General features: G+C 44.0%; 1 protein-coding gene across 3 annotated transcripts in view; it reads left to right on the forward strand.

The window, feature by feature from the left end:
- Positions 1 to 20,708: 20,708 nt before the first annotated feature.
- Positions 20,709 to 21,735, forward strand: part of NF1 (neurofibromin 1) — a 364,217-nt gene continuing 363,190 nt past the window's right edge. For all 3 annotated transcript variants that reach the window (XM_089678515.1, XM_089678513.1, XM_089678514.1), the window contains exon 1: positions 20,709 to 20,864. In XM_089678515.1, coding sequence (XP_089534641.1) covers positions 20,805 to 20,864 — 60 coding nt within the window. In that variant the 5' untranslated portion in view covers positions 20,709 to 20,804. The remainder of the gene's footprint in view (positions 20,865 to 21,735) is intronic.

The following is a 21,735-nucleotide window of genomic DNA, read 5'->3' on the forward strand; positions in this document are numbered from 1 at the left end:
CCCAGAACCCTGGTCCTGACTCTATGAAAAGGCCTGCACACACCTGTGCAATCAGTCTCCTGGCCATTACCAAAACCTGGTCCCAGGATTGGAGATTTTCATCCCTCCCAGATCTCTTTGAAATCTCCAGGCTCCAGATCCCAAAATGGACCTTACAAACAAAGGAGGAAAGTGAAAAGCCACTTTCCTCTGTATCAAACACTTACCCTGGAGCCCCTCAACCTGCCTTGTTGAGAATCCTGGGCGACAGATCGCCACACTGTCACATGTACCCTGTCAGCACTCCTGGCTCCTTCTCTTTGACAAGTTCCCCCAAAACAAGTGGCTTGCTGTGGGGGCACCCTTTGTAGGCTCAATCCCAATTTGCGCTGCCTGCATCCATAGACACAGATAGCATGGCTTTGCCCCGCCCTTCACTCCCTTGTCACAAGATTTGATTGACAGCAGCTGCTGTCTCTCTGTCCTATGAGGGAAGATGGAGTGGAGAGAGCCGCTCAAGTAAGTATTTAGGTGGTGAGGAGAATTCTGATCAACGAAGGTTTTTTTACCTTACTGCAGAAAATGAATTAAGGTAAAAAAGCCTTTAGAACCACTTTAAAGGAGAAGGGCAGCCAAAGCTCTTTTGGTTGTACTTCTCCTGTGGATCACAGGAATGCAGTTAGTTCTGCACTCCTGTGAGCCATTTTCAGTTGACAGCAGGCTAAAGTCCACTGTTGGCTGACATCACTCATCTGGTCCAGGTTGGGGAAAGATCCCGAGTTTAAAGTTGTTTGGCGAGCCGCCGAGAGCCTGAGCCAGCCACTCCACAGCCCAGCACTCCACTGAGCATTTGTGGGGAGGGGGTCAGAGCAAACAGTGGTGACTGACAGTCGCTGCTCTCTGCTCATAGTGGTGGTGAGAAATCAGTGATCAGCGAACATGTAATTGCTGAGTTCTCACACTTAGAGCCGGTGGGGGACAGATGCAGCATCGGAGCGATGTTGCATCCACCTAGGTAAGTATAATTTTTGGGGAAAAAGGAAAGCCATACTTCTCTTTTAAAAGTTGTTTTTTCTTTTGCCCAAAAAAAAATATTATGTTTACACGCTCTGTGTAAAAGCATCTGAGACAATTTTTGTACCAATATTCTTTTAAAGTGGAACTTTAGCTAGAAAATTAAGTCCTGATAGATCACCTCAGGCTGGCCTTTTTTGCAGGTATAGCTATGCAAAACATTAAAAAAAGATGCCTATACTGTTTAACCACTAGCCTACAGGGCACTTATACCCCCTTCCTGCCCAGGCCAATTTCCAGCTCTCAGCGCTGTCACACTTTGAATGACAATTGCGCGGTCATGCAACACTGTACCCATATGACATTTTTTTTGTGACAGATAGAGCTTTCTTTTGGTGGTATTTAATCACCTCTGGGTTTTTTATTTTTTCTTAAACAAACCAAAAACCACTGAAAATTTTGAAAAAAAAAACACGTTTTTTCTTAGTTTTTGTTATAAACTTTTGTAAATAAGTGATTTTTCTACTTCACTGATGTGCGCTAATGAGGCTGCAGTGATGGGCACTGATAGGCTGCACTGATGGACACTGATAGGTGGCAGTGATGGGCACTGATGAGGAGGCACTGGTAGGTGGCACTGATGGGCATTGACAGGCATCACTGATGGGCACTAAAAGGCAGCACTGATATATGGCACTGATAGGCGGCACTGACTGGCACTGATTGGCACTTAGGTGGCACTGACTGGCACTGATAGGTGGCACTGATGCGCACTGATAGGCGGCACTGACTGGCACTCACAGGTGGCACTGATTGGCATCACTGATAGGTGGCACTGATTGGCATTGATAAGTTGCACTGACTGGCACTGATGGGTGACACTGAAAGGTAGCTCAGATGGGCACTGATATGTGGCATTGATAGGCACTGATATGTGGCATCGATGTGGCACTGATGGGCACTGGCACGTGGCACTGATGAGCACTGACAGCTGGCACTGATGGACACTGACAGGTGGCACTGCTGGGGCTACACTGATCATCAGGGCACACTCCGCAGAATGCCGATTACCGGCTCTCCTCTCCTCTCCTCTCGAGCTGTCAGCGTGACAGCTCGAGAGGAGAGAAATGCCGATAAACGGCATTTCCCTGTTTACATGTGATCAACTGTGATTGGACACAGCTGATCACATGACCGAGCCGACATCTTCGGCTCTTTCTGTGGATTGGTGATCCGCTGTGTCCGAGGGACACAGCGCACCGCCGATCACAGCACTGCACGCTCCAGGAGCCGCGCATGCGTGGTTAGAATGGGAGGATGTCATATGACGTCCTCCCAGAATAAGAGAACCACCTTGCATCCGTCATATTACTATATGGTGGGCGGGAGGTGGTTAAAAACCAGTAATGCACTATCTCACCCTGCTCTTGACATGCTCAATTGCTATCCATTCATGGCACTGTTCGTAAAATCAGAGCCACTAGAGGCTGATCAGCTGACAGCTATAAGATTTAACAACAAGCAACAGGAATGATACAGACTGTGCAGGGGGAGTCTGGGGCGATTGAATGAGAAAGGGGAGGCCCTACACCCCCCAAACAAGCTGCTAGCAGGCTTCAGAACTTCTTGGAGCTTGTTGATAGCCTGCTGAAGCCAGCTAGCAGCTTGTGTAAAATGGCAATCAACACTCCCATTAGGATCTGTGTCCAACATTTACAAACTGGAGTTGAATGGTACTTTAAAAGATTCAACAAAACTTGCTGTTCACACTGCTCCTATACAAGCTGAAGCCTGTGTGAATCAGGCAAAAGAACTGAACACATCCTAAATCTTTGTACCGAATTTCAAAGACTATAAGGCTGTGAGGATTTGCTTAAATTCCATAGTGCAGCAGAACATGGTCTGATGGAACCACATTTTGTGAATTTTCTCCTCTATACCTTTCAAAATGCTAGTCAGGCTCTCCATTTTCCTAGTGTGCTCAATCATGAGGAACCAGAACGACAGGGAGGGTGTAGTAGGCAATTTCCACAGCACAGGGATACAGGATTGCGTAGCGTTGACTAAGTGTTTCACCATGGAATTTTTGTATGACTTCAATGGAACTGAAACGTGTTGGATGGAAAATTGCTGGTGTATAGGGTACCAACACCTACCATCGCCCTCCTCTCCCCCAGTTGTTTAGGTGATTTTCCCTCCAATGTGATCTGGACTGTCTACCAAGCTGGCCATGGGCTGGCCCTCTGGGTTTCCTTCTTCCCTCCACTTGCTCCCTTCCTTCCCCTCCTTGTTTTCTACAGCCTCCCTCTACTCTTCTCTAACTTTTCTGCTCTCTTCTTTCATTCTACCACTTTTTGGAAAGTTTGTTATGAGACATGAAACTATTGGGTGTTTGATTTGCCCCGTTTGTTCCTCAGATGCTCCTCAGTGTATTTTGTTCAAAATCAACGTGGCTTATAAGTACAACTTCAACATGGATACTACCATTTGAATATTAAGGAACAAGCAGGAGGTTTGAAAGAGGGTGTTGATATAGCTAGGGATTTCCTACATCCACATAGCCATTTATCTCATTTGTGTATCTGGTCTGGCTTTCATAGTTTAAAGTATAACTAAGGGCAAAACTTTTTGGACAGAGTGGAGAGGGATTAGAACTGTCAGTTTTTATTGCTGTCTATGCCTGTATTAAGGAGATTTTACACTCTCTATACAGTATATCTTGTTTACCATTATCATTGAAAGTGAAAGTAAAGAAAAGCCCATATTTTGGGTTGTCCCCAGAAAAGTAATAGAAGGGAAATCTTCCAATGGGGACATTAGTTCTGGTGACCTGGGGGTCATCAAGGAATTGCCTTAATTTTGCAAGGATTTCCTCTCAGTTCCTGTATGGCTTTGTTTTAGGATGTGCAGGGAAAAATCTGGAATGGGACATAGATGGCAAAAAAAAAAAAATCTGACGGGTTATAACTCTCCCTTGTTCTGTCCAAAATGAAAAAAAAAATTGCCTATAGTTCTTTTTAATGCCCTGCAGTTTTATACCAGTATCTATATGGCAAAATTACCATCAATATTTATTATAATATAGGATTTTCAAGTGCTGCCCTCTCCTTCTGCAAATGCTAGCGATCAGGCTGTCATGTTAGTCCAACAGCTTCAAATATCTTACGAGGTTCTAACCCAGAAAGAATGCAGATCAGGAGTTTTTACATCATTTTAGCTTTTTAATCTACATGTTTCTTCAAGGTCAATGACTTATGTAAACAAAGGATGGAATGCTACAGCCTTTAATGTCTATCAGACAGGTTGTATGTAAAAAAAGTGCTTGGCACTGTACTACACACAAAAAAACCCAAAACAAAACAAAAAAAAACAGCACTGTCACTGAAGCAGTGCAATGCCACTATAGGGACATTGCACTGCTCTGATTAGTGATCAGAGACATAGAATTCCAGTGCATTATACAGTCTCTCTGATCATTGGCCAGAGCAGTACAGTGTCACCATAGTGACACTGCACTACTCTAGTGCAAGTGACCAATTTTTAACACATTTTTTTTAGGACCCATTTACACTTGCGGTGTTCACTGAAAAGACAACTACAGTCATTTTTGCTGGACCTATGCAGTCTGCATTACGCACTCTGAACCCCTGCAATTGGTGTGTTATGCACTTCTGACCCCTGCACTCTGTGCATTACTCACACCTGACCCCTGTGCTCCGGGTTTAGCCATTTCAATACTGGGCACTTTTACCCCTTTCCTGCCCAGGCCAATTTTAAATTTTTTCATTTTTGCACTGTTGCACATTGAATAACAATTACGCGGTCATGCAGCTTTGTACCAAACTAAATATTTATAATTTTTTTTACACAACAATGTATTGACGGCCTTCTCATTTCTTGAGGCTCAAAAATGTCAGGAAGGTACATATATGTCTCCTTTTTGTAAAGTAGACAGCCCAAGGTATTTAGTCAGAGGCATGGTAAGTTCTTTAAAGATGTAGTTTTTTTGTCATAAATCTTTTTCTTTTTTTTTACATACTATCACCAGTGCAGTACAGCGTTATCATATAACTGGTGTGGCAATGATCAGGAACACTGACTGGTGACAGTACAAAAAAAAAAAAAATTATGACTTTTTTTTTCAATTTGTTTTAATATTGTTTTTTTTATTCCATTTTTTATTTTTTTTTACACACTGACCAGAGCAATATCATGTTACCATAGTAACATTGCACTACTCTTGGGAAGTGATCAGTAATTTTTTTTTTGCACATTATGATTGCTTTTACTAACTAAAATCTATCATTCAGTTTTTTTGTTGTGATTAGCTGTGATTGGCCACAGCTAATCACATGGCACAGATGGGCTGTTGACACTAATAAATAAATACACTAGGTGGCACCATCCACACCACATATTATTATTATTATACAGTATTTATATAGCACTGAAGGATGTGCTCAGCGCTGTACATTAGCGAGGGGGACAGAACATGAGACAATACAGTACAATACAATACACGAAGGGTACGAGGGCCCTGCTCTTTCGAGCTTACAATCTAGGAGGGAGGGGATAGTTGTACAGGAGGAAGTGGCTGTGGGAGATGGAGTGGTAGGAGGAGTGGAGGAGATCGGTTGTTAGGTGAGGGTGGGGTAGGCTTCCCTGAAGAGATGGGTTTTTAGGGTGCGCCTGAAGGTGAGGAGGGTAGGTGACAGTCTGATGGATTGAGGTAGGGAGTTCCAGAGGATGGGGGAAGTCCTGGAGAAGTCCTGCAGTCGGGCGTGGGAGGAGGAGACCAGTTTGCTGGAGAGTAGGAGGTCCTGTAAGGAGCGAAGGGCACGGGTAGGGTAGTATTTGGGTATCAGGTCAGTTAGGTAGTTTGGGGCAGCGTTGTGAATGGCTTTGTATGTCAGTTAGTAATTTAAATTTAATGCGTTGGGCAATCGGGAGCCAGTGAAGGGATTGGCAGAGGGGGGTGGCAGATGTGGAGCGGTTGGTGAGGTGGAAGAGTCTAGCTGCTGAGTTCAGGATAGACTGGAGTGGGGATAGCATTTGTTTGGGTAGGCCAGTGAGAAGGGAGTTGCAGTAGTCCAGGTGTGAGATAATGAGGAAGTGTACAAGTTGTTTAGTATTGTCTGGGGTGAGGAACGTGCGTATCTTGGAGATGTTGCGGAGGTGAAGCCTGCATGACTTTGATAGTGATTGGACATGAGGTTGGAAGGAAAGGTTTGAGTCCAGGGTGACACCCAGGACTTTGGCGTGAGGGGTGGGATTGATGGTGGCGTTGCTAGTCGTGATGGAGAGGATGGGGGGGGGGTCGCGGGCTGGGGGGAAAACTAGGAGCTCGGTTTTGGACAGGTTTCACTTGAGGAAATGGAGCGACATCCAGTCTGATATGTCGTTCAGGAGGTGGGCGATGCAGGCGGAGAGTGAGGGGGTGAGGTGAGGGGTGGAGAGGTAAATTTGTGTGTCGTCGGCATAGAGGTGATAGTTGAAGCCGTGGGAGTGTATCAGTTTGCCAAGGAAGGAGGTGTAGATGGAGAAAAGGAGGGGTCCGAGGACAGAGCCTTGGGGGACTCCAACAGAGAGGGGAAGAGAGGGGGAGGTGGCAGCGTTGTAGGTGACACTAAAGGAGCGTTGGGATAGGTAGGAGGAGAACCAATAGAGAGCTGCGTCCCTGACACCAAAGGAGTGCAGTTTAGTAAGGAGGAGGGGGGGGTCGACTGTGTCGAAGGCCGTGGAGAGGTCGAGGAGCAGGAGGACTGAGTAGTGGCCATTAGCTTTGGCGGTTAGCAGGTCTTTAGTGATTTTAAGTAGGGCGGTTTCGGTGGAGTGTAGGGGACAGAAGCCAGATTGTAGTGGGTCAAGGAGGTTGTTGTCAGTGGGGTGGGCGCTTAGGCAGTTGTAGGCTAAGCGTTCAAGGAGCTTGGAAGTGAATGGCAGCAGGGAGATGGGTCAAAGGTTGTTTAGGTCAGTGGGGTCAAGGGAGGGTTTTTTGAGTATGGGGATGATGTGTGCGTGCTTTAGTGGGGAGGGGAATGCGCCAATAGAGAGGGAGAAATTGAAGATGTGGGTGAGGGAGCGAATGATGGAGGAGGGGGGTGACTGGAGGAGCTGTGAGGGGATAGGGTCCAGGGGGCAAGTGGTGAGGCAGGCTTCAGTGAAGACCTTAGTGACCTCCTCAGTGGTAGCAGGGCTGAGGGAGCGGAGCGTTGGGGAGGTGGTAGTGTGCGGGGCGTTAGGTATGGTGGGGGCAGTGCGGCTGCAAGGTCAGAGGAGGGGAGAGTAGAGGGGGTAATGGAGGGAGGGAGGCTAGGTGGAGAGGTGGATTGTGAATTGACAATGTCCTTACGGATTGCGTCAATCATGTTTTGGAAATGATTGGCAATCTCGTGAGCGGTGAGTGAGGTGCTAAGTGGAGGTGGGGGGGGGGAGAGCAGGGATTTAAAAGTGGAGAAGAGCCGGCGAGGACAGGTGGAGAGGGTGTTGATGAGGGTTACGAAATAGGCTTGTTTGGCGGCGTGAAGGGAGGTGGTGTAGGTGAGGAAGGCGGATTTGTAGAGAGAGAACGTTCGAGGGGATCTGGTTTTGCGCCATGATCGCTCCAGCGCGCGACTGCGTTGTTTGAGACATTTTGTATGGTCGTTCTGCCAGGGTTGAAGCAGGCGGGGTCTGATGTTACGCGTGGTTAGGGGTGCCAGGGAGTCTAGGGTAGCTGACAGTGAGACGTTGTACGCAGTAGTGGCCAGGTCAGGGCATGACAGTGGAAGGATACTGTCATACAGATGGTCAGCTGCCGGGTGGAGATGGGCCGGGTTCAGGTTGCGGAGGTTACGGCTGGTGATGGTTTGATGCTTTGGGGGGGGGGAGTTAGAGGAGGGGGAGATGGAAAACGTGAGGAGGTGGTGGTCAGAGAGGGGGAAGGGGGTGTTAGTGAAGTTGTGGAGGGTGCAGAGGTGGGAGAAAACGAGGTTCAGGGTGTTCCCATCAGTGTGGGTGGAGGACTGTGCACTGTGTGAGCACGAAAGAGGAGGTTAGGAGGAGGAGTTGGGAAGTAGCCAATGTCAGGGCAGGGCTGTGGAATGGACAGGTAGGCCTAGTGGCAGGGTAACGCACTGGCTGACGACAACCACCACCAACAGACCGAAGTCCCTCAGGGCGCGGAGTCTAAGTCCCAGGCTGCCCTTCACCAGGGCCCCTGATGGTGGGGATGGACTTGACGCAGCCAGGAACCAGGTCGCGGCCCCCGAGACACCCCGGCTGCGGTAATGGCCGCCGCCAATGGCGTGTAGCTGGTGAGAATGACAATAGCGTAGTCAGGCAAGCTGGGTCAACAACAACGGGACAAAACAGTACAGAACAGTAGACAGAGAATCACAGGTCACGGGCCGGGTTCAGCAACGGAAGGTCAGATCGAAGGAAAACACAGAGAATGGTCTAGTCACAAGCCGAGTCAAATACCAGAAGAGTCACGAGCATATACACAGAGCTGTAGCTGTAGCAAGACCAAGACACAAGACACAAGTGCAAAGAGCATGTGCGGATCACAGGCTTATATGTACTCAGCCACACCCCTCTGGGGGATGGACCTCAGAGACCTGAAGGCATAAAAGCTTCCCACCATGCTCAGCATAAATGCAAGATGGATGCCAGCACATGGAGTAACATAACCTCTGGGAAAAGGTAGGACCTTGACAGCCGGGTTGTTGACGTTGATGGGGATGTTGAAATCCCCGAGGATGTTGGTCGGTAGCTCAGAGGAGAGGAAGAAGGGGAAGCTAGGCGGCAAAGTCATCCAGGGAGAGGAATATGGATCCAGGAGGCCGATAGATTACTGCAATCCTCAGGGGGGTGGGAGAGAAGAGCCGGATGCAGTGGGCCTCGAAGGAGGAGAAGGATAGGGAGGGGGGGTTAGGGAGGACCTGGAAGGTGCTCAGCGGTGACAGGAGCATGCCGACCCCGCCACCTCTGCGACCACTCGGTCTGGGTGAATGGGTCCAGACGAGGCCTCAATAGGTGAGTGCTGCAGGGGAGGTGGAGTCAGTGGCTTGGATCCAAGTTTCGGTGACCGCTAGGAGGTTGAGGGAGTGGGAGACAAAGAGGTCATGGATGGCGGTGAGCTTGTTGCAAACTGAGCGGGCGTTCAGGAATGCAACCGAGAGAGGGGGGGTGGATGCGGGGAGGAGGGGGACGAGTATGAGGTTGAGGGGGTTGCGGCGGCTGGCGGGAGCAGGAGGGTGCCTAGAGGGGGAGTGGGGAGGTGGGGGGCCAGGGTTCGGGGAGATGTCATTGGCAGTTAGGAGAAGGGTGAGGAAGGTGGCATGGGAACGGGATGTGCAGGAGCGAGTGCATCTGTTAGTGGTGGCGGGAGAGTGGAGTATTAGGAGGAGGTGGTGAGAGCCATAGCGGGGAGAAGAAAGAAGTGAAGGAGCAATGTAGAGCTGTTTTGGGGGAGCAGGGGGGTAGGGGGAGGCAATTTTGGGAATGGAGGAGAGGAATATGAGGAGGAGGAGTGCAGGTGGCATGTTAGGGTGAGCAGAGTGCTGGTCAGATCGGGGAGGTGAGAGGTTTCATATCAGGGCGTGATGATGCGGAGAGTCTGTCTATTAAAAAATCAAAAGGTGAAAAAGGTATAGTGATAAAGGAAGCAGCACTTAAATAGAGTGAAAATACCCTCTTGATATCAATATTAATAAAAAAAATTGCGCCAAACCCTTGTGATCAACAACTAATTAAAGAATAAGCAGTGATGCAATGACATAAATGAACATAAATAAATAGTGCAATCCAAAACATTGTGAAGTGTCCATAAATGGATTAAAAGTCATTTTGAACTACAGATAATCCAATTATTCACCCGACACCTGTGTCCAGTATAATAAACAAATAAATTCTTCACCAACAATGTGCAGTAGAATGGGAGGCTTCCCAGATCCAATCTCAATCCATGCTTTTTCACATAATCAAGCAATACAGGCACCATCAGGATCTCCAGATCAAGTTCAGGAATAACATATAAACCAGGAAATATAGAAGGGGAAACTAGTCTCTCCAAGATCTCTTTCTCAACGTTGAAGGAAACACCAATCTCTCCAAGATCTCCTTCTTAGACTCATAACATGTATGACAATACACACACAAAAAGAAAACAAATGCCTCCCATAGTGTAGTAGGCAAAGTCGCCAGTCAGTCTAACAAGGCCGGCGTGCGTTCCACGAGCGGACTCCAGACCACCGGAAGTGACGTGCTATGGGACCAGAAGTGTCGACAATTGCTAGGCCTCAATGCATTTCATGGAATCACGTCATCAGGAAGCTCAGCCGCCATCTTTAAATACCCTTATATACCCTCAACACGGGAGGGGATCTCAATTAAACATATGTGATCCAATTAGTTTTCCCACTCAAAAATCCGCCATCTTATTGTGCTCTGGACTCCCCTTAAATACTCTAAATGTCCCATAGACATGAGAAACAATAAAAACATAAATTGCCCATGCATTTGAGACCACAATAATATTCTAAAAAAGTAAAAAGAAATAAAAATTAATACAAATTAATACCAATACATAGAACTTCCATAATATAAACCATAAATTCTATATATAATTATTCCAATTCATAAAAATACTCTGTAAGTAATCAATAAGCCATAATGTAGCCCTCTAGAGGTCAACTGAATTAAAAGCACACAGAAAAATATATAAACCCTCTCTAAAAATGCCACCTTGTGGTAAACAATCATATTGCACCATAAAAAATATGAGAAATACAAATTTATTATTAAAAATCTGTAAGAAAACAATTTAGATCAATATCAAAGTTTAAACCAGAAGGAACCAATGTATCCAACTTATGGATCCATCCCGTTTCATTCTGGGACACCTGTTTCTGCATAGCACTACCTCTCCAGCGCCTAAACACCTTATCAATCCCACAAAAAAAATTAAATTGACGGGTCTTTGTTATGCACTAATTAAAATGATTGGACAAATTATGCTGTTTGAACCCTTTCTTTATGTTCTGAATATGTTCATTAATTCTTTTAAATAAACACCTAGTGGTCCTTCCTACGTATTTAAGTCCACAGGAGCAAGATAAGTAATAGGTTACAAATGTAGTATTACATGTGATAAATTTATCAATAACATTCTACACCAGCAGAAGAATAATGTTTTTCCATTTTTTACCTATTGACAGATTGCTGAGTGACCTGACAAGCTAAGCACCTCCCATATCTATAAAAACCAACCCTCTCTAAAAAAGTCACTTGTCTCTTAGGAGGGTCTAACACATTCTTAGCAATAATATGTCTTAAATCGGGAGCTTTTTTGTAAGTAGAAATAAGCTTACTAGGGAGAATTTTTCAAAGGGTGGCATCGTTCAACAGGATAGGCCAAAACTTCCTAATACATTTTTCAATGTGCCTATACTGTACACTAACACCCATAATAAATGCCAATTCGGTTTTATCTTTCTTGATGTCTGGTTTCTTATAGAGAAGTTCCTCTCTTCTCATTTCACTTACTACATCCCTAACCCTCTCTAACTCTTCCTTTCCATATCCTTTTTCCAAAAATCTTCCAATAAGCATATCCGTCTGCCTCATGAAATCCTCTTGGCTTTCAAAATTTCTCTTAATCCGTATAAATTGGAATAGCCCTTAGCCAACCTTGGTGATGGCAACTCCGTGCGGAAATGTAACCATTTCTATCAACTTCTTTAAAATGTGTACATGTAGGTAAAGTATTACCCATCTTGTAGATTTCTGAATCCAAGAATTCAACCACCTCTCTGCTCCATTTACCTGTCAATTTGATATTATATATATTCCAATTCAAATGGGTCAAAAAAGATTGTAATTCTTCTATAGTGCCTTCCCAGACTATAATGATGTCATCAATATATCTATAATATACCCTTAACTGTGACCAGGGGTCAGCAAAAACTTCTTCTTCCTCACACTTATTGAGGAAAATATTGGCTACATTAGAGGCATAGCTTGCCCCCATAGCTACACCCTTTATCTGATTATAAAATTCTCCTTGATGCCAAAATAATTATTACCCATGTCCATAATTAACCCTTCCAATATAAGGTTAATCTGGGACTGTTTTATATCTGTATGTTGTTCAAAAGCCCATTTAACTGCTGTAATAGCATATGATTGCTTAATGTTAGTATATAAGGATTCCACATCCACTTTGACAAGTATAGTGGAATCCTTGACTGGCACATCTCTAAGCAATGAGATGATGTCCCTACTATCCTTCAAAAAAAATTTACTTTTTCCTGCTAAAGGTTGAAGAAAAATGTCCAGATATTCTCCTAACTGAGAATACAATAACTCAATTCCACTTATAATGGGTCTCTCAGGTGGCTTCTGTTTATTTTTATGCATTTTGGGTAAATAGTAAATTACTGGAATCCTTGGGGCATTTAAATTCAAATATTTCCCTTCTTTTTTTTATCAAGAATACCCTTCCTTAAACCCTTCTTAATAAACTATCCCAACATTCCCTTCAATTTCTTAGTGGGGTCCCCAGATAGCCTCCTATATGAACTCTCATCACTGAGAATCCTCTGCATTTAAATTTCATAATCCTTCTTATTTAAAACCACTAACCCCCCCCCCCCCCCCCACCCTTATCTGTTGGTCTTATTATAATATTTTTCGTCTTTCTAAATTTCTTAGCCCTCTCCTTAATTTCTTATTATCATTCTTCTTCTTAACTTTTAGCCTCTTTACTTCCTCCTGTACCATGTTCCTAAATATATCCACAGATTGATACTTGTAGGACCTAGGGTTGAAAGTGGACTTATTCTTCAGATCACTATGTACAAATTCAAGGGGCATCTCAATTTTATCCTCCCAAACATTTTCAGTGAAAAGCTTTTTAAGGTTAAGTTTCATAGTGAATTTTTCTATATCTATAAACACTTCAAAGTTATTTAAAAATTTCTGTGGTGCAAACTTCAGTCCCTCTTTTAAAACTTCTAACTCATCCTCAGAAAGATTGATTCCTGCCAAATTGAAAATCCCTAGGTATCATCTTGGGGAATAAGGGGGCGGTAAGACTCCTTCCAACCCCGCAATTCCCCCGAGAACTGGTAATAAGGTCGAAGGGGAAAACTTCCTCTATTATGGCCCTAAAACTCCCTCGCTGAGGTCTGAAAGGGGGTGGGGGGTTCCCTTTATGATACGATGTGTGGTGTGCATAACCATAGGGAGACCTACGATGGTGTGCATCATAGCCATGGGGAGACCTTCCTCTCTTAGGGGAGTATTCATGCTGCTGAGGTGACCTGTCACTCAAAGGTAGATATCTATTCTGAGTGGGAACCCAAAACTAAGGGTACTGGCCATTGACTTTATAAGTGCCAGTATCTCCCTCATTTCTAGGGTACTCAATTACCCTGTTACCTTTATTAGTATGGTCATTGGTTTTTTCCTTAAGTTGTCTCACTCTTTTTGCATGGGGGATAGTCTCTCTCTCAATGGATGATTCCTTCGATGTAGGAGTGTTCTGATCTTCCTGCCATTTATATACCTTCCCATCCTTATATTCCTTGACATCCTATTCTTTAATTAGTTGTTGATCACAAGAGTTTAGCACCTTTTTTTTTATTAATACAGATGGGCTGTGATTGGCCCAGTCTGTACCATGTGATCACTGTGACCAATCACAGCTAGCAACACAATTGTATACAATGGATGGCATGAAAGGAAGCCATCCATTATTTACAGTTGTCTTGTGACCTGCTGTGATTGGTCACAGCAGTCACATGGTACCAGCAGTGGATCGGTGCACTAATCAGTAACACACATGACTTCCACCTGGATCAAAAAAAGTCCTGCCTGTCTGTCATTGTGCTATAGGCTGGGTGGGAACTGGTTAAAGTGACACTATGGCCAAAATAAAAAATGACAAACAGTATGTGATACACTCCGTGAATAGCATTAACAAGGCAGTCTTTGTTTTCCGTATTACTTGGTAATACAAGAAGTCTGTTGTTTTACAATACCCTTTAACAGACCAAGCTGTCCAGCAAAGGTGGCAGTTAGAGAAACCATTTAACACTGACAGGGGTTCTTACAATGGTCAGTTATTATTTATTTTATGTAAACTTTTTATCCCAAAAAAGAAAAAAAATGTTTCTAAATCCGCTTAATAAGTGTTAGCTCCAAATTGTCAGTTACTTATGTAAACTCCATCTAAATCTACTAGTCTGTCTAGCACTACCCTTCCTGCTGCTGTGCAAGGGTGGATACATTGCTCCTCCATAGATACAATGGAGGAATTATTATAGCCACGCTAAAACAGATGTGTTACTAGCCAATCACCAGATAAATATAAAGGAAAAAAATGAAAACGGAAAACTAAAGCAGCCACCACATCCAATGATTGGTAAGCTACTACAAACTGTATTACATTTTTGTTTTCGAGTTTAGTTACACATTTAATTCTTTTGATTGGTCAAAGCTAATAATTATTGAAGATCCATATTAAATAGTGTAAAAAGTAATCAATAAGCCATAATGTAGTCTAAGGTAGTTTGTGATCATTGGAACAAATGTAGCGCCCTCCTAGGTAGCTAGGGGGAGCTGGACTCCAATGGATAGATAGGGGCTGAGCAGCAGCCTAGGTGTAATAGCCAGACTGGGGTCAAATTATGGTCAGGGCTGAGAGGATCTGCAGGCCAGCTCCTCTGGAATTTCCCTCTGCTCTGGAGCTTTGGAGGGAGGCTCTAGAGGCAGTGTGTCGATCTGAGGAGTGGCTGGCTGCACTCTTGAGGGACCCCAACCAATTCCCAACAGGATTGGCAAGGGGCTGGGACACCCTTAAAAGTGTTGTAACCTGTTCAGTAGCAGGAGTGTGCGGGTGGAAGATGGAGAAGTAAGACTGAGATGCAGGAGCCTGGGAGGGAGCCCAGGCTGGAAGGGGCTCACCTCCAGGCAAAAGGACCTTGCAGACCCAAACTAGAAGTGTTGGATGGATTCTGACAACTTTGTATTGGCTCTAAGCTGTCTCTTGGTTAAGGCCCAGAAAAAGATTGCATCATGCTGCCCATGCTGTGGTGAAAACAAAAGGTATTCACTTTTTGGGAGAATCCTGACATTCAAGAGGCAGCAATACAGGCTTTTTGCTACACAGGCCAGGCCTTGTCTGTCAGGATTGCTTCAGCTAAGCCTAGCTGAGGCTGGCAAAGGGGTGAGACTTCCAGATGCTCCCTCTCTCTTCCATCTGTTCTATCTCGTCCTCGTCCTCCCTAGAGGCAGAACTCCCCCATCAGCACAGGGGGTCCCCTCCACACGACTGGGCTCTGGACTCTGCTCTCCTCACTGCCAGGCTCCTGAATATTTATGGTCTATTTCCCCACCTTCTGGGCTTTCCCTCCCCAGGAATTGGTGGAAACACAATAAATATTCAGGCTTTGGCCTTTTGTCCCTCCATCCTCTAAGATCCAGAACTATCCAGCCAATACTGGAAGCCAGGGGGAGGTAACATAGACCCAGCCCTTAGAGTTCTGCACAGCTAAGCACACAAAAATCTACCCCAGCTTCTCTGCCTATAGAGTGGCACATTTGCCTACTCTGTACACTGCGGGTGTTTATAGATAGATAGATAGATAGATAGATAGATACACATGAGGGAGCGTTCAAGTCATCAAGTCAAAACGGGACTTTTGAGTTTATATAATAAAAGAACAAATTTCAAGGAGTGGGAACGGCAGTTATTTTTAAAAATGCTCCCCTTTTACATTTATACACTTGTCCCAGCATTTAACTAATGCCTGGAAAGCTTTGGCATAGAAAGATTTGTCTGTATGCCTGAACCATCCCAGGACAGCCTGCTTCACTTCGTCAATGATTGTGTTCACCATTCCCACAGAAAGATTCATCTCTTGTGCAATTGCTATGTGTTGATTATCTAGGATCAGGCGTTCCATGCACTGATTGTTTGCAGGAATGGCTGCTGTGAACTGGGAACCACCATGCTGGGATCATCACCGAAGGATGTATGGCCATCTTTGAAATGTTTACACCATTCAAATTTCTTACTGAAGCTGAGCGTCTCATCATCATATTGTGCTTGAAGTCTTTGTAGATATCTGCGGGTTTCACGCCTTGGTTCACAAGAAACTTCATCATCACACCCTGTTCCATGCATGCACAAACTAACACTGTTGTCTTCCATCTTGATTAATGGTCTCTGGACTGACCCACGTCATGTGTGAAACCTATCAGTATTAGGACATACTTGCCACTTACCACTGTGTGTAGTACTGCCACACTAGCATACTTTTTTATACCTGTAAAATGAAAAGTCCTGGTTTGACTTGAATGCCCCTCATATTAAATTCTAAATATATTTTTATTTTTTAATAAGTGATCACATAACCTTTGCTCACAGCTGCATAAGGTGCTTAGAGAGTGGGGGTGGAGACTACAGGGGGAGGGGGGGTGGTCAGCAGGAGACAGAGATACAGCAGTACACCCTCATGCACACTGGACATTTTTACAGCTGCTGTTTTTGGCTTTTGGCATTTTTTTTCTACAGCCAGTAAACTCCCCAACATATTATCCTATGTGTCCATGCACATATAGGCTTTAATCAGCGTTTTTTGGCAGAAGTGTATTTTTTGGCTCGAAAAAAACCCAGAACTAGTGAATTTCCAGAGAAGTTTTTTAGCTGTAAAAACACTCTAACGTTGGTAAACACGGAAAAATGCGGTAAAACTCGGAAAACTGGTGTTTTGGGGCTTTATTTTTTTAGCAAAAATTTTATTTTGTTTTTGTGTAAACAATCCTAAAAAATACAAGCATGAAAAAACAAGGTGCGGGAACGGAAATGAGAGAGGAACCACTGCATGTATACATAACAGTTACTTCTACAGAAAGCGAAGAAGGGGAAACAGTCGACGATTATATTGTTGATAGATGCAGAAAAAGCCTTTGATAGGGTGGACTGGGGATGTATGATTACTACACTTGAAGCCTTAGCAATAGGGAATGAAATGATAAAATGGATAAAGGGGCTGTATAAAAAACCCTCTGCATCAATTAAAGTAAATGGGTCCTTGTCAGATTCCTTTCAAATGTATAATGGCACTAGACAGGGGTGTCCATTATTGCCTCTGTTATTTGTAATATCCCTGGAACCAATGGTCAGAAAAAATATAGATATCAGAGGAATTAGGAACACAAGGTAGCAGCATATGCAGATGATATGCTGTTTTATATCGTTAATCCTAGATTGACGTTGCCTAATTTAATGGGTTTATTGAAACACTATGGGGCACTGTTAAATTTGAAAATAAACATATCAAAATCTGAGATCCTAAATCTCAATGCTGAAAAGGCAGAGATGCAGACCCTACAAAAAGAGTTTCCTTTCTTGTGGAGGGAGAGAGAATTAAGCTACCTAGGAATAAAGTTAACGCCTTCATTAAAACAATTATACCAAGCTAATTACATACCATTAATAAATTAAATCAAAAATGAGTTGAGAAGGCTTTCAATGGGGGGAGGGGTCTTGTGGACCGGAAGCATCAATCTGGTTATGATGGCGATAGTCCCAAAAATCCTGTATAAGTTTCAAATGCTCCCAATATATTTACCAGGACCTTTTTTTAGGATAATAAGAAAAATGATATTGAGGTTTATATGGGCTAACAAGAAAGCAAGAAATGGTTATAAGACTCTATGTAAAAACAAAGAGAGAAGAGGAATGAACCTGCCAGATATGAGGAAGTATTATATGTCAGTGCTTCTGTCAAGGGTAGTGGACTGGACATATAATGCGGAGGAAAAGATTTGGGTTAAAATGGAAGAAATATTAAGTAAGGCAAAGTTAGGGAGAATTATTTGGATTTCACATAAATTTTGAGTATTAGGTGAAAATAGTAGTACACTGACACTGTGTTGAGAATATGGGATGGGTTGCACAAATCTATGGGCTGGAAGTTTAATTCACTTTTGATTCCCCTTGTGGAAACGGCTTTCTTTCCGCCAGGGAATGATAATATAGTGGGGAAATGGTTTAGAATTAGAAATGCACGATTAAGAGACATTTTAGTTAAGGGGAAGTTCTGTAAATTTCAAGAATTAAGGAATAGGAAAGATTTATTTTTTACATTAGATGAATACAGATATTACCAATTAGGGCATTTTGTCTCAACACTCCCCTAGCCACTGAGGATGACGGAGGATATGTTCCCATTTTAAAAAATGCTGAGCCGTGGGACAGCTTGTAAACATGCAATGTCCAGAATATATAAGATTTTTATTGAAATTATGGGATTGGAGCCTCTGATATTCTTAGAGAGATGGGAAAGAAAACTGGGTACAAAGATGGATAAGCAACAGAACAATAAAATGTTTAAGTTGATGCACAGTGTGGTAAATTTGAACACGGTGGAAATGAATTACAAATGTTTGACAAGATGGTATTGTACACCGAATGTTGCACATAAACAAAGGGAAGAGGTTTTGCCACTATGTTGGAGGGATTGTCTGGAAAGAGGGACTATGCCACACATTTGGTGGGAGTGTGTAAAAATTCAGAGGTACTGGCAGGAAGTAATTCAATATATACAGGAGATCCTGGGGATAATTATTCAAAAAGATCCACGGATATGCCTATTTTATAGTACAGAGACATCAGTGAAACAGTATAAAGGCAGTTTTATATACCACCTAATTAGTGCTGCAAAAGGATTCATTCCTAAATTTTGGCAGGCACAGGACCCCCCAATGTTGAGAGACTGGATCAAGAGGATTGGGTATATAAACAGGATGGAGGAGTTATAACATATAGGCGAAGATAGATTGGAAACATTTAGAAAGGAATGGAGTAAGTGGTATGCTTTTAAATCTTCTGGAAAATATTTTGAAATATTGGGAGCCCCGGTGGCAGAATGAAAATGAATAGTTGGAAGGCTGTATTGGTGAGATAGAATTTAGAGCTTTGAATGAGGTATGTAGACAGGTTAAGAAAAGAAATAGATCTATATGGACAAGGATAATTATTTGGTAGGAAGGGATAGGGGAGGGTGGGAGGGATGTGAAAGAAGTTCAATTGAATCGTTTATGTTTCGATAAATGGTACTTTGTTGTAATATGTATTGAAATAAAATGTATTAAAGATATTAACCACTTCCCATCCGGCCCATGTATATAAATGGCCGGAAGGGAGCAGTGCAGGAGCGGGTGGGCGTTTATAAACGTCCTCCCCATCTGTGCGCGCTCCCTGGGAGTGCGCGGCACTGCGATCTGGTGCCCGCTGTGTCCTCCGATCACTGTATGGGACCTCTGTGTGAGGTCCTGATCATGTGATCACTGTTTGGCCAATCAGTGATCACATGAATAGTAGTAAGCAAGATGTCACTTCCTGACATCATTGTTTACTACTTGTGAAGTCTGTGAATGATCACAAAGGTCACATGGTATAAGGCTATTCACAACAACCTTGTACCATGCTGTGACCAATCACAGCTCACACAGTATTTCTCAATGGCTGCAAGAATGCAGCCTTTATGGGTGTAAAAGCAATCAGTGTAAAAAAAACCCAAAAAAAACAAATCTTCATCACCCCCCACAAGTAGTGCAGTATGTTAAAAAAAATAATATAAAAAATAAAATAAAAATGTAAAAAAAAGTTTTGAAAAAGTATAATTTTTGGTTATAAACTAATTTGAGTTTTTTTTTGTTTACTAAAAAGATAACTGAATACATTTTGGCCAAGATTATTTATTTGCAAAAAAAACACTTTTTTTCCCAAATGTTTATATGTTTTCATTTATATAGCAAAAAAACAAAAATCCCAGTGTTGAATAAATACCACATCTGTCTAGAAAAAATGCTAAAAAATTCATATAGGTACAGTGTTACAGGACCGCGTAATTGTCATTCAAAGTGTGATAGCGCTGAAAGCTGAAAATTGGCCTGGACAAGAAGGGGGTGAAAGTGTCCGGACTTGAAGTGGTTAATAAAAAAAAAATGCTAATGCAAAAATGCTAAAAAATCCAGCATTTGTAACACTTTATACAGCTAACGCTACCATTGTTATTAAAATGCTCAGTGTGCATGGAGCCTGATATTCGATAAGAAGAGATGTACAGGGGTGTGTCAGCACAAGTCTGACCAATGGAGTACAGGCAGGCTGTGCTCATAAGTAGAAAGCAAACTGACCACGTTGAGAGGATTTTGCTTCCATGCCCTTGTGGGAACAGTTTGAAATAGGAAAGGACATGGCAGGAACACCAGGTATGTCACCCAAAGGAAGCAATACAAGGAGAACAGGATACTTTTTAATACAAGTACATGGTAACACAGACACCAATTATCAGGACTATGAAATGTTGGGGTAATACACAAAAATATATCAACATTTTTTTTTTTAGCAAGCGAAGGGGTTAACTGGGTCCTCCAGCCAATGTAACCACGCCCCATTCGGCAAAGCCGCTCCCCTCAGGCCCTGCCGGCCGTCCCTCGCCATCAGAGCGCTTCGCGCATGCGCGCCTCCTCCCCAGCAGTCGAGGGGCCGAGCAGAGTGATTGCACTTCCGGTCTGGTGTCATGGCGTCTTTGCGGTGATGGCCGAGGGGAGAGCGCGATAGCGGGGAGGAGGAGAGGAGGAGGGGGCGGCGGGAGGTGGAGGAGGCGGTGGTGGTGGCGGAGGAGGTGGAGGGGGGAAGCGGAGGAGGTGGCAGAATTAGAAGCGGATACGGTCCCTGTCATCATCACCTCCCCTCCGGCGGCCTGTGATCCCCGGGAAGCGGAGGAAGGGGGAGACCCCCGGTCGGGGCGATGGCGGCTCACAAGCCGGTGGAGTGGGTGCAGGCCGTGGTGAACCGCTTCGAGGAGCAGGTAAATGAAAGCGCCACTGTGGGTACCGGGGAGGAGGAAGGGAGTGTTGCTATGGAGGAGAAGGATGGGAATGATGATGAAGATGATGGATACACAGGGCTCCCTACTGCCTTCCTGGTCCCATTGATCTCCTGGTTTTATGATCAGCTCATCCTGTGTCCAGTCAGTGTCACACTGTGTTTTGCTGTTTGAGCAGATGAGGACAGGCATGGCCTTCTAAAGCTGGCCACATCGGTGCAATCCACTGAGTACACATGAAGCATCAACATCCCCTGCCTTGTGTAGAAGGCTCCTCACCAGGGCCTGACACTGCTCTGATGTTGCTGTCTGTGTAGATTGGATGTAGTGTTGGCAAGTCACAGCCTGTGGACAGTGTTGGGGGGGGTTGTCACCCAGGGACTTGTGTCACTGACATATGATGGAGCCTGTCATTGGGCACTGACCTAGCTGATCCAATCTGTCACTAGTAGTTGTTCTTTTCCTGATCCCCCTGTAACATAGTTCTAGTACCTGTTGATCTTGCCAGTGATCCATTGTCTTTAATATGGTGACAGCACTGTTGGTTCACAGTAAGCTCACACAGCAGTGTTGTCATCCTGTGGACAAAGTAGGCCTGGTTCACACTTGTGCGGTTTTCCGTGCAAATTTCATTTTTTTGCACAAACGCTACAATTCATTTAACATGGTTTTCTATGAGTCACATTCACATCTGTACGTTTATTTGAAGAGTGTCAGGGCCTTTTTTTTTCCTGCAGCAGGTTGTGGTTTTGGTTCTAGAGATGTCAATAGAAACACACAAAAAATGCAGGTCTTGCATTTTTGATGCATTTCTCCTGATATTCTAAACAACAGAAAAATGCACCCAGAAAAT

This window comes from Staurois parvus, unplaced genomic scaffold (genome assembly GCF_062004578.1).
Source record: "Staurois parvus isolate SC_StPar_1 unplaced genomic scaffold, SC_StPar_1.0 ptg000206l, whole genome shotgun sequence".
Classification (NCBI taxonomy): domain Eukaryota; kingdom Metazoa; phylum Chordata; class Amphibia; order Anura; family Ranidae; genus Staurois; species Staurois parvus.